The 16,660-nt window shown below is 37.1% G+C and overlaps 1 protein-coding gene across 2 annotated transcripts; it reads right to left on the reverse strand.

Moving 5' to 3' along the window:
* Positions 1-538: 538 nt before the first annotated feature.
* LOC108680322 (ubiquilin-1) lies at positions 539-16,351 on the reverse strand. 2 transcript variants are annotated; one of them, XM_018169126.2, is made up of 12 exons: positions 16,238-16,351; positions 15,976-16,076; positions 15,599-15,680; positions 9,825-10,282; positions 9,466-9,604; positions 8,636-8,920; positions 8,156-8,280; positions 7,656-7,814; positions 6,958-7,031; positions 6,392-6,512; positions 5,526-5,655; positions 539-3,524 (listed from the first exon to the last, which is right to left on the reverse strand). In XM_018169126.2, exons 1-12 carry the CDS (start codon positions 16,305-16,307, stop codon positions 3,451-3,453), a joined length of 1,818 nt encoding a protein of 605 aa, XP_018024615.1. In that variant the 5' UTR covers positions 16,308-16,351; the 3' UTR covers positions 539-3,450. The 2 variants fall into 2 exon arrangements, with proteins under 2 accessions (XP_018024615.1, XP_047735811.1); XM_047879855.1 differs by having other exon boundaries at positions 16,212-16,261.
* Between the last annotated feature and the right edge of the window lie 309 nt (positions 16,352-16,660).

A 16,660-nucleotide genomic window follows, 5' to 3' on the forward strand; every position in this document is an offset into this window, starting at 1 on the left:
ATTCGCGGTACCAAATAAATTTTGCGTAGCAACTCCACTAAAGCCTGCTCATTTGAAACCAACGCAGAAAGCTCACTGGTCAGCTTCAACTGAACATACCTGCAGCCTAGGCAGGAATAGCAATTTTTAATGTACCGCTCAAGGCTAGTTGATAAGGCAACTTTGTGGATGACAACCTCATTCATCCACTGATGATGAGTCAGCCATTCTAAGTTAACCATGAGGTATAATTAATTGACATTGTCAATTAATTATAATCGAATATTATTGGTAAATTCCAACTAAAAGGAACAAAGCCGAAATCAACTGTTGGGATCTGTATCACTCGCAATGAACTTTTGTAGAGAAACTCACGTGAACGTCCATCTGGACTAAATACATGCATTGTTATTTTGATAAAGTCAAACTAACTAGCTACGACTGACGAGTGTCCAGCTCGTAGAACAGAAACTATTTACTCAAATGCGATTAGCAACTGCAAGTTAGGGTGCCATAGTATACGTAAGCCCTTTATGGAAGCGCCGAAATGAAATGCTAATTAATTTCAAATATACTGAGTTGGCATGATAATCTTCATAGCGATTAGGTAAGATGAGGCAAAACAAATAACGGGTTGGTATGAGATTATTATGTTACAAATACAGCGCTTACATCAGTGATCAGGAACTCTCGACGCAACAGTGGAACAGTCCAAGGGAACACCTGTGGCGTCGAATGAAGCAAACATCAAATACAAATTCGTGTGAAAAAGATTTCTAGAGATTTATTCTCTGAACGAAGTAATTCAGAAAACGAATAGTTTAGAGATACTATAATAATGGAGCCACTTTCAGCTTAGTGAGAAGATTACTATCTTTGCACCGATGCATTCAATGTGGAAAGCTCAAATGGATCGCATATCTCATTAAGACAAAAAAAGTAAAACGTTAGAAGTTAGACACAGAAGTATACACAGTAATGTCCCAATTTCAGTGTCAAAATTGGAAATAAAATGTAAAAATCTTACTTCTAATCAAGAATATATTGAAAGGGAATACGTCGTTCAAATCATTCGTATGTTGAAATCAGATGACTTTTGACTCAAGCCGCACATTATATTATTGCAGTTTCTGAAGACATAGTTACAGCAAATCAAAACAAAGGAAATTGGCGCCGGACTCGAATTCAAAGCCACACACTTAAGGAGCAAACAATGAAATAAACAAAGTCCACGAGTCTTTGAGGGTCAATGGCTCAAGAGCAAAGAATCCTCGTTTCGCAGGAGTTTCATCTCACAAGGAAAGTTGGCGCTATTATTGCCCTAAAGAAAAATGGAGAAAATTAAACAAGAGGTTCACTCACACCCGACACCAAAACCGAACATAAGAGCATAAACAAGAACATAGGACAGCAGTTAGCTGATGTATCCGAGTCACTTTCGGCGGAATGAAAGACGCAGTAGCATCGCTTTACCATGGAGGTCCCGGACTGGATTCTGAAGACATCCCGCGCCACATGTTTGGTACACAGAAGAACATCACGATAACACGGAGAATGCAGTTATACGGTCAAAACACGCATGTGTACCATCAAATATATATGTTTAGCTTTCTTTCGAAGAATTTGACAGTATTGTAAAGCGATCAATTTATAATCACTATTAGCAAACGATTGAATTCTTCTCAACAGGTTGACCATTAATAAGTTTCGTTCCATCAAGAACAATTCTTCAAATATTCCTCGCATAGATTGACAACAAGTTTAATGTAGCTAAGAACAATAAATGATTTTGTTCATGATAATATAACGACGCAAAGTTTCACTGTCCTTGAGCCCTTTAAGAATTAAATACGTCGTAGTAATCACTGTATAACCAACTGAACGCAAACACCCATAATACCATGGCATGCAAAAATTAATACAGATAATAGTGTGAAGTTTGAGTAGTGACACTAATAGTGTTGAGGATCTTGCAATAGTACAATACACTTGCAATAGTAAAAATAGACAACTCATACAAGCACAATCATAATTAAGTGGAGGCCTTTACAAGTTCGTTGAGCCCTTCAGTCTTATGCTGCTCATCGCTTGGTCACACCAATTGCCTGCAGGACAACCGGTGGGGTCAGCATTGGTGATAAGACATCGTATCAAAAAATTTAGGATTAAAAGTTCGAAAGTGAAACAATTTCTCACTTCTTCGGCGTTAGTTGAGTTATCAACGCATGGCGGTCTGTCGTATTGGAACCCAACTTAAATTACTACAGTTGTGTATATATAAGGAAGTTTCCTAACTTGACCGGACAATACTTAAACACAGAGTATAAAGAAATCATTTTGTCGGGATAGTTCTTTAACAGCATTAACCCGTATTTGCAGTCGGCTGTAAATCCCGTTGTTCCAATCAATGTTGTGGCGAGAAAACTCGCTGGATTAAAGATTTTGACACGAAAGCCACGAATAAGCTGTAAGCTATTCGATAAGCAGATTCTTTCTATATTAGTTTTTGTTGGAGGCGAAGTTGATGACGTGTTAATAGAAATACCGAGGCCGCACCCGAGGATTATGTACACAAGAAATTGAGCAGCTAACTAGTCGTAGGCGCGGCTCTCATTACCAAAAATATAATAAAAATAACAGTACAAATTAAGCAGTAGAAAACTTGTTGTAGAAAGGAAAAGTGAATGCTACAGCGTCAACAATGCCAGATGGTGTACAAAGGATAATCATGTGCAGGCGACAGTAAATATGTTCTTAAAGCAAAACTGAAACACAGTCGCCAAAACACGAGTCAAGGTTTAAATACTCTAACAAACTAATGAACAAGAATAATCAGGATGTATAATGTCCCTGCACCCGTGTATTGGGTGGGTTTGAACAGTACAATTCGCCTTCTAGCAAGAAGTGATAAATCAAATCCACAGCCGACAGAGGCTAGAATCCCGGGGTGAATTTTTACTGTTGGGCTGAAAATTTTTTTTCCAGCATTCAAGAATTCAAGAAAAACTTACGGTGCTGAGGACCAACGATTAGCTTATACGAAAGCTATATTTAGACGTTAGGTAAGCCAGCACAAATGATTGAAAATCATTTATTGACAAAATGATTGAAAATCTAACCCTTCAAAAGATTTTCCATTTTGCGATTTTGGTTTCGCGAGTTCATGTAAAACTTTTTTTTTCATTATCAACGTCAGTGATTTGTTTCTCAGCGACCAACGTGGCACGTTTATGAAATTCGTTTCAAGATTAATACGGTAAAAATAAACAAATATGAAGAACAAGACACGAGTACCTAAAACTTATAAATAGTGTAGGTTGAAAGGTTATGCTGGCTTCGCTTGATAATGTTTCAAAGTTTTAAACACGTAGCTAGATTTGCAGGACCAGGGCAGAGAACAGCGCATGTCTATATTAGTTTTTCCAGTGTCTTTGCTTTACACGGGATGAGAATAAACAGGAGAAGAATTTCTTAAATCTGAGGATCAAGTCTTGACAGCAGCCGCTCAACAGCAGCGTTCACGTCACCCATCGTGGCAGTCAAGGCTGCACAGGAAAATGGTCGTGAATATACAGCATGAATTATATTCCGGCATCCATGACATCATATATAGGTATATCTAAGACTCTAAGTCAATCTGAGAACTTAAATTATACGTCAATACAAAATTAAAATAAATAGCTACTTGATATGACCCCTAAAGAAGTGCACCGTGAACATATGATCTTCAAAAAATCATAGCAAAACAAAAAACTGGCTCTAAGTTGTCATACATGAATTAACAAAATCTTCAACGTATTCCGTTAGAACAACTCATCTTCTTCACTTCTGTACAGATTTTTTCAGACATGCATAATTTAAATATATGCAGGTTTGATTGAAGAGCAGGACATGCTTTTTATTATTATTTTTTTCAATAAGCCAATTAAAATTTCTTGCTCGTGTTGGGAAGAAATTTTTCCATGGGAAAAAACGAAGAGTCCGGAAACTCCGGACGCTTCGCAAACTCAATGGCCGGCACAGAGGGGACATCTGACTACCGCATACTAGGTACTAAAGGATTTATCAACCACTCCTCTCATACACTGAGCAAGGAATAATATCAACTTCTACACTTCTCACGGAATTGTCATTTGATGTCAAAATTCAGCAAAATCAAGAAGAAAATTGAACTGGAGTTGCTATATAATTCTCTTTTGAAACTCGATAATATGCGTTTAAAAATTACTTTTCAAAGACAACACTTCAAAAGAAATCAGTGTCCTCGATGTTATATATATACGTATGTTCAATAAATTTCTAATTTTATCATCATATATTAAAATAAGTCATTTTAAATTTGATTTTTAAAATAAAAAAAAATTAAAATTTTAAAATTATTTATTCTGTCAATTGAATCATGCATTGTCTCCAACTTACGCAAGTGTGCAAAATTTCAGATCGATTGGACAGGTAGGTAGTAGTGTGTAAAACAGCAATTATAAGATATGTAGCAGACAAAATTAGTTTTTCAAATTTTTTTAATATTAAAAATAAAAAATTGTTCAAATTATTTATTCTGTCAATTGATTCATGCATTGTCTCCAACTTTATGCAAGTGTGCTAAATATCAGATCGATTGGACCGGTAGAAGTGTGTTAAATATCGATTATAAGATTTGTAGCACACCGACAGACACACAAACAACAAGAACTGAAGTTAAAAAGAAGTGTTGTAAAAATGAAGGTAAAATTAACATCAACCTTGCTCTAAAAGACCAATTACGAGCCGAAGTCACCAAACAGCGAGGCTCATCGACCTCAACAATGCTAACCCCAGTTCCACATCTGGCAGTAAAATTTTCGAGCACGTCAAATCCGAACAAATGGATCCACATCAAAAATATGCGTCTCCAGAATTCACTATCAAAGCCAGATGAACAGCGGTCATAGGAAATATGAAAAAGTCCCCAATTCAATTGTACAAAATAACATCAGCTGCACAACAGTAACTGACCAAATAAAACTCCTGATTTACTACAAAACATGAAAATCAAGAATTTGATCATGAAAAATAACCCATGTAAAAAGTCGGGACCACTGCATAAACAATATAATTTACAAATTTTCCTGCACAATAGAAGATTGCAGACTTCTCCAAAATGTAAATAACATCGTTTTGACCAGCACGACCCTGAGCAGCCGTCTCACATTTTACCTACAAACTGGAAGACCTAAGAACCATTGCGAAAAGCGAAAACCTATGGGGGAAGGCATTTCCTATGTGGCAAACACATCTGCAAGTTAGCAGAGCTGAGACGTGCCTGAATCTATGAAGTTAATCATGTCACAAACATATTCCTATGTGGTTTGTGCGAGCCTTTGAAGCATAGCTCCACTAATATAAAGGGGCAGTTCAATAACGTCGTATCCACTATAGGTACTAATCAAGGTTACAAAAACCCAGCATTTAAAAATGAGCCGACCAACCCGAAAGACCAGAATAAAGATTCCCCAACGTGAGACATTGCGGCAGTGGTCATATCTAGCATCTCACACTCAACGGACCTTGTATGTTAGCCTCCCTGTTGATGAAGCCCATGGCGGCGAGCTGCTCGAGCTGCTGGGCGTAGCGAGCCTCGGGGGATGACGCCCCGCTCCCTGCAGACGCGGGTGCCGCGCTGCCAAGGGCGGCTGACTGCAGGGCATAATAAACAGGGCATAATAAACTTATCTTGTATATTACAATATTTAGGCGTGCTGTTTTATTGAGCAGGTTTGGTAAAAAAATTAAAACAGAAAAATCGTTTATTAATTTGCAGCATTTTAAATTATATACATAACGGATAAAAAAATATTTATTTACGAGGGTATGGTACAACAGCACATTAATGCTTAGTTATTTAAAGCAATGGGTGTTCTCATTGTAGTGTTCTACGTATTGGATGGAATTGACAGGAAAAAATGTGCTTGAAGTCAATAATAAATTTTTAGGAAGAAGAAATCAAATAAACCACAAAGCTCATGAACGAAACGGGATATTGTAAAACTATCATAACAAGTCCGAGAGATAAATTTACAATTTTGTCGGAAATATTGAGAAGTGTCAACTGAAGTATACTGACCGTACTGTTCATGACCTTAAGATTACCCCCAGGTAACATGTACGCAGAGTTAGTTTAGAGACACCAACCCAAAGCTATGCTGGTAGCACGGACATATTTGAAGGGGACAAAGCGCCGCTCACCAGCGACACTAAGAAATGAACTGAGCTTACCGACGCTCGAATTCTGGACTAACTCCTGTCATCCTGTGCCGCCTTCACTTTGCAAACAGCGGTGCTAATCACTGCGATACAGAGACCTAAACAAATCCTTAAAATTACCGTAAATTCCGTAGGAATCATTGAAGGAGTTGACAGTAATTAGACTGACCATGGTGCTCATGAGGTTGGCGAAGGCATCGGTGCCGGGGACGAGGCCGCCCCCGAGGCCGGCCGGGGCCGCGGCTGGCGTGGGGGCGGCGCTAGCGGCTGCGGGGGGCATCGTGCCGAGTCTGGCGACACCACACGTAAAGTTAACGTTATTGAAAAATATAGTCTAATTTATTAACGTAGTTGTAATGTTGCAGATTATTTTAAGGGAAGCAAAGCAAACAAGATTGCAGATTATTTTGCGAGAAGTAAAGCAAACAAGAGAACATATCAAGAGAATCAAGGCCTTAAGTAAACATGGAACCTAGCATTTAAGAGCGTGATTATACACACAAAATTTGTATCAGAGGAAAAAAATTCACGGCTGTGTACCCATCCCACACAGAAGAACAACTTGAATGATACACAACTAGAACTTCAAATACATTCCAGTGCCTTCCACCTTTCAGTCAACAATAATTAAGTAATTGATTAAGAAGTAAACTAAGATATATTTTATCAAATAAGAATGCGAGATTATGAAAAAGGGCTTTAAGATATAAATATTGCAAGTTTGGTAGAACTCACGAGTTAAAAAGTTCCGGAGCTTGGCCACGCAGAGTCTCCATGCCGCTCTGGATCTGAGCAATGGCCTGCAGGGCCTGAAATATTGATGCGGATCAATACTCAAGGCTCATCTCATGATCGAAAATGCAAGCTAAATGACACAACTTAACACTTTGACTACGATTGCTTCATCTTGTACTATTATTTAATTTTTGTATTTTTTTAAGCAGGGTTGCCAGACGGTCATTTTTTCCGGACAAATTCCGTGATTTAGTTTTTCTCAATTGTGTTGGCCGGTTAAAATTTATGATAGGGGTACTTCCTAATTAAATTTTAAATACCTACTGCAAAAAGAAAATAAATGGAATTTTTATAGTAGAACCTACAAATAAACTAGTATACATTGAATTATCGGCCTTTTTTGTTCTCGGATTTGGCCGATTTTGGGCAACCTGAATTATGTACCACTACCTCCTGGAGAAATACATTTCGTGGTACGCATATGTACCAATACGTAGTCAACGTGTTAATCGTCTCAATAAGAGAACGTCACAAGAAGATCTATGCATAGAATGACAAGCATGAAGATGGAGTTCAATCATTATCACAAAAAAGGCCTTTTCCGAATGCCTTAGAGATCAGGAGTGAGTTTTAGGCCAACATCTAAGCCGATAATTCAGTTCATTCCCTGAAATGACATTCGTAGATTATCAACTTACCTGGGGGTTTGTCAAGACGCTTTGCATGGCAGGGTTCTGCAGTTGGTTCATAAAATTGGGCAGCATTGCAATCATTTGCTCCTGCAGTGCAGGGTTGCTAGCAAACAGTGGGTTGCTGCCAATAACTTGCCGTGCCAGCTCAGGGTTATTACCCAAACTCTGCTCACCAATTTGAAACAATCAATTACATGAACACATAAAAAATGTTAGATCAAGAGATGACTGGTTGTGAATTTGCTATGTAGATATAAGTTCAACGACGAGCCAGTAGAAAAAACGCGGAATTAATAGTCTTATCAAACATTTCATGAACATCAAAAATGAAAGATTTCCGTCATTAATAGACTGCAAGATGATTGCAGTCATTAATAGACTGTAAAACTATGAACATTTAACTTGCCGTCTGACTGGTCTCTTCACCTGGAACACGGACTGGGTGTAGGGAGCATGGAGTTCTCACCTGGAACACGGACTGGGTGTAGGGAACATGGAGTTCTCACCTGGAACACGGACTGTGTGTAGGGAGCATTGAGCATAGAGTTCATGAGCTGGGGATTTTCCATCATCTGACGAACCAAAGATTGTATACCAGGGGAACCAAGCATGTTGGTCGTAAGATCTCCACCTGCAAAATTTTTGAATGCAGCATCATATCATTAACCTCAAATACGGTAGCAGGAAATAAAGGATCATTTTATTGCAGGCAAGAAAACTCATATATAAAGTAGTATTCATTACTTTATTGCGTTCCAGTAGTGGATAAGAACCATCAATTTTTGAGCAACTAAAAGATCAATATAAAATTTTCATGAAACTGGTAAGTTAAGCTGCTAACTGCAATTGGATGGTAATGAATCGTTTGTGCGGCAGGTCTTATTATGCAGTTTTGCAACAACAAATCTGCAAGAATATAAGAATTTAATGCAAAATTCAATAAATTTTCTCAAATTTATTTGGAAGAAGCATTGAAAAATATATACCAATTCCCGTGGTCATGTTAGACGAAGTAGTAGTGGATGTGGTGCCTGAAGTAGTGGTGGCTGTGGCCGTGGTTGTAGCAGTTGCTGGTGAGGTTGTGGTGGTAGAGGTGTTTCGAGGTGCCCAGGGATTGGGCATGGGTGCACTGTTTTCAACACCAGGTTGTGAGTTAGAGTTGGTATTGTTCACGAGGGATGAGAAAGGGTTGCTGCCAAACTGTGACTGTGCTGCATTAAGCATGGGTTCCTGTATGTCGCGATACATGCGCTGCAGGGCGTTGTAGCCTCCTGGAAATAGAAATACTTATTGACAAGTGTTTCTTGTTAAGGTAATATTCAGCACTTAGTATTCCTGTGACATATTGGCACCAAATTTGGGTGACCGTTTTGTAAGCGTGGTTCAATTGTTCCAAAACACAGTTTTTAAGTTTCATTGGTAGATGACTTTTAGTTGAACTATTTTAGAGGAGTGCTCAGACGATCCATAAATGATACGTACTCAAAGTATGAAATAGATTTTCTTAAGTCATAAATTTGAAAGAAATACATACTTTACAACAAGGGGAAAGATGTGGTATTTAGGAGCTTCTTAAAGAAATTAGTGAGTGGACGTCATGTTACTCATGTAATAGATTCTTTCAGATAGTAAGTACGTAATTACATATTAACATGATCATATCCACTAAAAAAAACAAAACTGCTTCAAAATATTTGACATAAACCAAATCCAATATAAGTCAAACATCATAAAAATAACATCTGCTCAATAATTCATCAAGAATGATTGGCTAACAAATATTAGCATGGCTTAAAAACGAATTTATAAGACAAACCAGGAATGCTCTCAAGATTACTGAGGGCCCTGTCATGTGAGCGCATAACTTCTTGGAGCATGGCAGGATTCCGAGCAAATTCCATGGTTTGACGTAACATCTCAGGATTGTTGAGCATGTGCGATATCTCTGGATTTTGCTGAAACAAGAAAACTCATGCAGCAAGGGTAATTTTTAATTTTTCAGAATTTTTTTCATGCCCTATGAGTAAATTATGCCAATTGAACTGATACATTATAATCTTGAAGGATTAAAAAGAAATCATTAGATATTTAACAAAAAAGTACTTTGAGAAAAGAAGCTCATATAATTTTGCTAACTAATGACACTATATTTAAATTAGGATTTAAATGACTAACCTCCATTAGTTGTTGCATCTGTGGGTTGGATGTGATGATGGAACGCATATATTCAGGATTATTCATCATCTCACGAACTAGTGGATTGTCAAGCATTTGCCTCATCATGTCAGGATTGTTCATCATCTCACGTTGCATCTGTTGCTGCAACTCAGCAAAAGATCCCCCACCAAGACCACCCAGGCCAGCAAGACTGCCTAGGCCACCCATGCCTCCAAGACCACTCAACCCTCCAAGCCCACCCAACCCACCAAGCCCTCCTGCACCACCCAAGCCCCCTAAGCCCCCCAAATTGTTCTGTGATGATGTTGTGTTGGATGCAGTAGTGGATGTGCTGGTGGTAGTTGGAGTTTGTGATGAAACATTGCTTGCAGACGTTGATGCACTGGGCTGATCTCCTTTGATAACAAGATGCACGGTGAGGCCATCTCTCAGTTTGTGCGTGCTCAATGTTTCACCTAGAAGAAATTATTGCAAGTTGAGACAGTATCTAATAATCTCCTTGAACTCAGATCTAGTATAACTTAGCAATGATCTGAGGTTAATGGTACCTTAAATTTTTTCAGAACACAAGTACTAATATAAAGGTACACACTCACATGCAATTGAATTCAAAAACAAAATTTAAATTTAATTTAAACTTTGATTTGAAACTGTAAACCCTAAGTCTTAAACACCTTACTTTGAGGAGTGTGAACAGTAATATTTGTTCATAATACCGTATCCACTTTATTTTAATCAACTGCTGATTGAGGAAGATTAAAGAAAAATTGGTAGTTTATTAAAAATGAATTATAAAATGGAGGTCATGAGCTAGGTATATCTTAGTCAACTATTATCCTCCTCTGATTTTTACGTAATAACAGGTTAATGAATTAAGGGGAGCATCTCCATTAAAAATTGAAAAATTATGCTTTCTGTGATTTTCCACCTCATCGTGTAGAGAGAACTATAACGCTAAAGGAAACAGAAATAATATACCTGAAATATATAGGTATTTCATGAGGCCATTTTAAACTTTGTTAAACAAACATTTTAAAACCATATGTACAGAGGTGGGCAGTAGCGCGCTACATGTAGCTTCCGCTACTAGCGGTCGCTACATTTTCAGTAGCGGTAGCGGCTCTACATTTAAGGCAATGTAGCGGTAGAGGTACCCGCCTGCTACATATTTGAGTAGCGATACGAGGTTTTGCCGCTACAGCGCTACCGCTACATTTATAGATAAAGCCTTTAGATTTTACTTAAGGGGACCGGCCACCCTCCAACAAAACTTTTTTGTTTACAGACATTTTTTCACATTTTTACCCCCCACCTTCCTCCCCCTCCCATATATAAGTCAAACCATGCACATATTAAAAAAAGGCTTCTAGAGTCGCTAGGTATTGTTTATACAAATTGAATGATATGTCTCTCATTGCCGTAGCTTGAAAACTGTTGGAGTTATAATTTTTTTAAGATGGCGTTTTTTGGATTTTTAAATTGTTCAGGGGAACCAAATAAAGTAAAATTCATTGAAAACAGAAGAATATGCCCAAAAAGTCTCGATATTGTAGCCCAAGCTTTCCCATTGCCAATTATTTGCATTCAAGGTACCAGCACGCGTCTTTAGACCTATTAATGTTCAATTTAACGTGAATAATAGGCTATAAATGGGACCTTTTATATACAAATATATATGTAAAATATTCATTTTACACAACTTTACAACTGCATTACGCAAAAATCATTGCGTGAACATCCATGGTAGTAGCTTTGTTAAACGCGTCTTGTTTGTAGCTTTCAAACGAGTGCAAACACTTTGCAATTAACCTAAATAATGATATATAAATACCATTTATTTGTAAATAATGATATAAAATGATCATTTTATAAAAGTTCAAGACTGCATTACACAAAAAAGTATTGCATGTACATCTATGGTAGTAGCTTTGTTGAACGCGTCTCATTTGTAGCTTTCAAACGAGTGCAAACACTTTGTAATTAACGAGAGTAATGATCTATATATACAGATTTCATTCAAATAAATCTTTGTACATATTGTTAAAAAATGTTCATGTATATATTTTTAAAATTGTCTTACGCAAAAATTATAGCATGCACAGACATGCCGTAAACTGCGTTAGACGCGCCTTTTCAGCAGCTACAAATGAGTTAAGAAAACGGGTCCCCTTTTTCCAAAAATTTTCGATTTTTAGGGTAGCCGGGCGGGTCCCCTTAATAGTATTAAATATTATTTAAAAACCGGCATGATACATACACAATATAAATTACAGAATAAAACTGTACGAAAGATTTTGGTGTAATGTTGTCAACCTCAGCCTGTTACTAGTGTCAACATGTTAGTTGTTACTTGTTAAGTTGTTACCAGTTAACACTTACAGGTTTTTTTTCATCTTTCAGTTTGCTTACAGTTATTTTGCACAGTTATTTTTATGTTTCACCTTCCCTACATGGATGTCTACTTCAATCTACCAATCTCAAAAATAATTCACATATATATACAAAAAAGACTGATTTTTATATGTATATGTGGATAATTTCTTAAATTGGTAGATTAAAGTTCACATCCATGTAGGGAAGGTAAAACATAAAAATAACTGTAATTGCAATAAAGTTGCATTGATATGTTTTGAAAATGTTTTATTATCATTAAATGTTAATGAGTAAATCCCAATAGCAGAACAATAAATATTTAGAGATTTCCAATAATTTTGGCCATTGTAGCGGCTAATGTAGCGCGCTACATTTTACTGTAGCGGTAGCGCCAGTTACAATCTAGTGGGTGTAGCGGTAGCGCCCACTACATTTAGAGCATGTAGCGGTAGCGGTAGCGCCGCTACATTTCCAAGTAGCGCTGCCCAGCTCTGCATATGTATAAAGGTTTCTTTAATTAAATCTGTATTTACAGACCATTATTTGCACTAATTTAGCAGTTTTTGAACTTATTTTGTAACTACAGAGAATACCGGCTGAAGGTAACCAACTTTATACTTTTGGTGCTTTAGTTTCTGCATTAGGCCGTTTTGAACTTTTATAAAATTATACTATTTTATAACAATACTTATACATTTTTTTCAAAATGGCATTTATAGATCAATATTTGCATTAATTGCAATGTGTTTTCACTTGTTCCAAAGCTGCAAATGAGACCCATTAAATCTTGCAAATACTATGGAACTTTTGGCATACCGGTGTGGCTGTTACAAACTATAAACAATACCTACAGACTACAATATAAAATGACTACCGTAAAATGGGGTTACTTTGACCGGCGGGGTAACTTTGACCACTTTTCGTTTTTTTAACAAAAACCCCCAAAACTCAAAAATGATTCGACATAGAAAAATTTTGTCAATGGCCATCAAAGGCCTAATACTGAGGCTACGAAACATATTTTATGTTTGATACAACTATTAATGTTTTTTTCTTTATGTTTCAGACTCTACAGAGTCTTATATATGGTAATTTTAACTTGATTTCCAAGCCAGTCAATATTACCCCATCAGGGCTGCCATTAGGGAGTCACATTTCCCTCATTATGGGGCGGCACCCCCCATTTGCAAACTATGACACTTTCCTAAAATTTTTCGTTTGCTTATGTAACTAGGAGAGTTCTACTACAATGCACCACAACCTGGAGTTATTTGGACTTATTTTACCAAAAAATAAAATTGACTTTACCACCCGGTCACAGAAACCCCAAGAGCTGGGGTAACAAAGACCATCACTTTTATTAAATTACATCAAAACTATGATAGGCAGGAGCCAGCAATTTATGGTGAGTAAAGCTAGAGTATAGACCTGTATTTTGCATGTTTCAATTTAAGTTTAACTTATCTAGTAAAAAAATGGCATCATTTTGAAAAAAAGTGGTCAAAGTTACCCCATTTTACGGTATGTTATATTAATAAATGAGAACAATCTCAGTTTTAGCTTATTATTTGTGCAATACTGTACAAGAACAAGTCTAAAGATGTGCGCTGGTACCCTCAAAATGCGCACGGTAATTGGCAATGGGAAAACTGGGAGCTACAGTATGAAGAAATTTGTAGCATTTTCTTCTTTTTCAATAACTTTTACTCATTAGGCTTCTTTGAAAAATGAAAATTTCCAAAAAAAAACTAAAATTCTTCAATGTTCAGTTCATGAGTCTCTAAATTTGTTTTCAAAGATCGTCTCATGGCATTGAACTTTGCAATAATTTTCACATCTCCCTTTCTCTCCATTGCTTTGGCATATTCATCTGCTGATTGCTCTAACACCATGATGTGTTCCTTCATACAACTTTTCTTCTTCTTCAGTTCATCTAGCTTATCCAACAAAGCCTTACTCTTCTGAGTTTTCTGGGACTTTGCATTCTGCTTCTTCTCTTCTGCCAAATAAGTATTGTGGGAATTTTGGCACTGCCAGCTGAAAGCAGCATCTTCTTGGTGATGGTCATCTTGTCCAGGCCACCAACATGTGCAACATGATCAACCACCTTTTGCTCATTCATGTTGAGTGTCATGATTCCTTTGTAGAACAAAAACCCCTTTTCAACCATGGCTTGACCATGAGACAGGAGCATGAGCATCTGCACTACTTTATAGAGCATCTTGTAGGTGATCTTTGACAGAATGGCATGCCAAAAAGTGTCAAGTTGATCAGAAGTTGAAAATGCTTGAAACTGTCCATTCAGTTCATTGCAATGTTGTGAGTTGCACATCTCATCCCACAACACCATCCATATCTGTGTTAGGGAATCTCTTGGCATCAACAAGCAAAGTGAGAGTTCTTCAACTGTGTCTTTTTGGCATCTTTATAGTCCTTCTTTATGATGAAGACTTTTGGCAGTTGAGATGGCACTAGCCATCTCAGGTTCCTACCAAGGCCATTCCTGATAGGGCTATGGTCCAGTAGCTTTTGGACTACGGCCTGCATGAAGTCCCACGCTCGTGTCTTGAAAGTGAGGCCTTGCTTTGCACTTGCTTTCTTGTCTGCAAGTTATTTTCTTATTGTGGTCCTGGCCATGTAACCATTACCAGGGTGCAGAGGGTGCAAGACTGCAAGCAGCATTGCCAAGATATGGTTTTTTAGCCCAAAGGGTTGCCAGCCATTTTCAAGATCCAGCACTGGGTAATTTTTAATAAAAAAAGTGTTGCAAGCAACTTCAATAGTATATCTCTTACTATCCACGCACCGCAACACTTGCACACAACGCAACTGATTTCCAGACAAGCTGCACTGCTTCCTGATCCTTCTAGGCTTCTGGCATACTGGAAAGAGGAAACCTTACCGTGTGTGCTTGCGGTCCAGTAATTTCAAAATTTTCAATGTTATTTCTCATATGCAATAATTTCAATCCAAACGTGTTGCCGGTGTTGGCAAGATCTTCAGAAGGCGTAAATTTTGCTGCAGATGTGTCGCCAAATATCTTTGGAAATGGATATTCACCCACTTCTGCACCCTAGGTACCCAACATCAACCTTATTGAGGGAAATCAAAACGCCTTTTGTTCCAGGACCTGAAATGAAATACAATGACATTCCAGGCCTGGAAAATGAAAACTAAAATTCCATGACTTTCCAGGTCTTCCATAACTGGTATGCAACGCACCCAGTCTTAAGGATTCAACTTAGGATACAAAACCTAGAAAGAAGCAGTGAAGCACTATGGAAGCACCCAACCAAGAAGTGAAAAACGTGGAGAAATAGGTACCTAGGCCTAATAAATTTTGACACCATTTACATTTAAAAATAAATCTGTGGTTAACGATGAATCTCAAAACTCACCATCCTTTAAAATTTTTCCAGCAAATATGAGGCAAGCTTTATCAGGACTTGTGTTGAATTTCTCAGCCACTATCTTGCGAAACTGAAACAAAACATTAGGTACATTAACAATTGCATAATACCTATAGACCTGAACATAGAAATTCATTTAATTAATATACAATTAGTATACAAAACTCTTTCAAAAATAGAATTGTTTTTTTGGTGTTTATTTTTATTCATTTTCACATTATCAGACATAATTTTTATCCTAGAACCATTAACCTAGAACATTTCAAATTTCAATGAGGAGTCACTGTATGTTCAAGTAGATAACTCAAGGTATCTAAGTTACAGCTATATATTATACATCGAATTGCCAACATTAAACTCCTTACCTCATCAATGGTCGAATTTCCCATCAATTCAATGGTTTCACGATTTTTTGAAGTTTTAATGTGAAGTTGGATCATACTATCTTCTTCTGTCCCAGCCATGTCTAAACAATAACAAATACCTATATATAATATGCACAAGGGGAATACTTTATAGTTATGAATAAGAAATTAAATAATTGAAAAATATTATTTTGCGGATATAATATACATTAAACAAGTGGTTATCATGAGAATACCAAAAGCAGCTGTGATGCCTGTGAACCTGATAAGTTGCAATAATGATATCGTCCGTGGATGTTACCGTGTGACGAATATGTGAACACGACAGTCATGACTTGACCACATTCTTGTGAGAACCTTCTCGATTAAGGTGTTGCATCAGTTTTCGTTCATGCATAAAAATAAATTATTGTTAAAGAACCTAAGAAGATTATTCAAACCAGTGTAATTTTCACATATAACAAATTGAAACCCCATCATTTTAAATTTATTTGCGAATCATGATGAGGAATCCGCAAGACAAGGAGCATGAGACGAGTCATTAGGGCGTTTCTAACAATAATGCAAACTAGAATATTTTAGGCGTAAATAACTTAAATAGTAAAGAAACTCATTACATCCGCAAATCAATGCAATTTGAATGATAATAATGCAAGTCAATACCTCGGAACCAATTTTAATTGAA

Source organism: Hyalella azteca, unplaced genomic scaffold (assembly GCF_000764305.2).
Source record: "Hyalella azteca isolate HAZT.00-mixed unplaced genomic scaffold, Hazt_2.0.2 contig4003, whole genome shotgun sequence".
NCBI lineage: Eukaryota > Metazoa > Arthropoda > Malacostraca > Amphipoda > Hyalellidae > Hyalella > Hyalella azteca.

Bases quoted from the DNA above. Each gene is read 5' to 3' on its own strand.
- LOC108680322 (XM_018169126.2), bottom strand. From the start codon at position 16,307: ATGACTGTCGTGTTCACATATTCGTCACACGGTAACATCCACGGACGA. The intron at 15,681-15,975 runs GTAAGGAGTTTA...GTTTTGTTTCAG, and splicing joins GAAATTCGACCATTGATGAG to TTTCGCAAGATAGTGGCTGA. The intron at 9,605-9,824 runs GTTAGTCATTTA...TTCTTGTTTCAG, and splicing joins AGATGCAACAACTAATGGAG to CAAAATCCAGAGATATCGCA.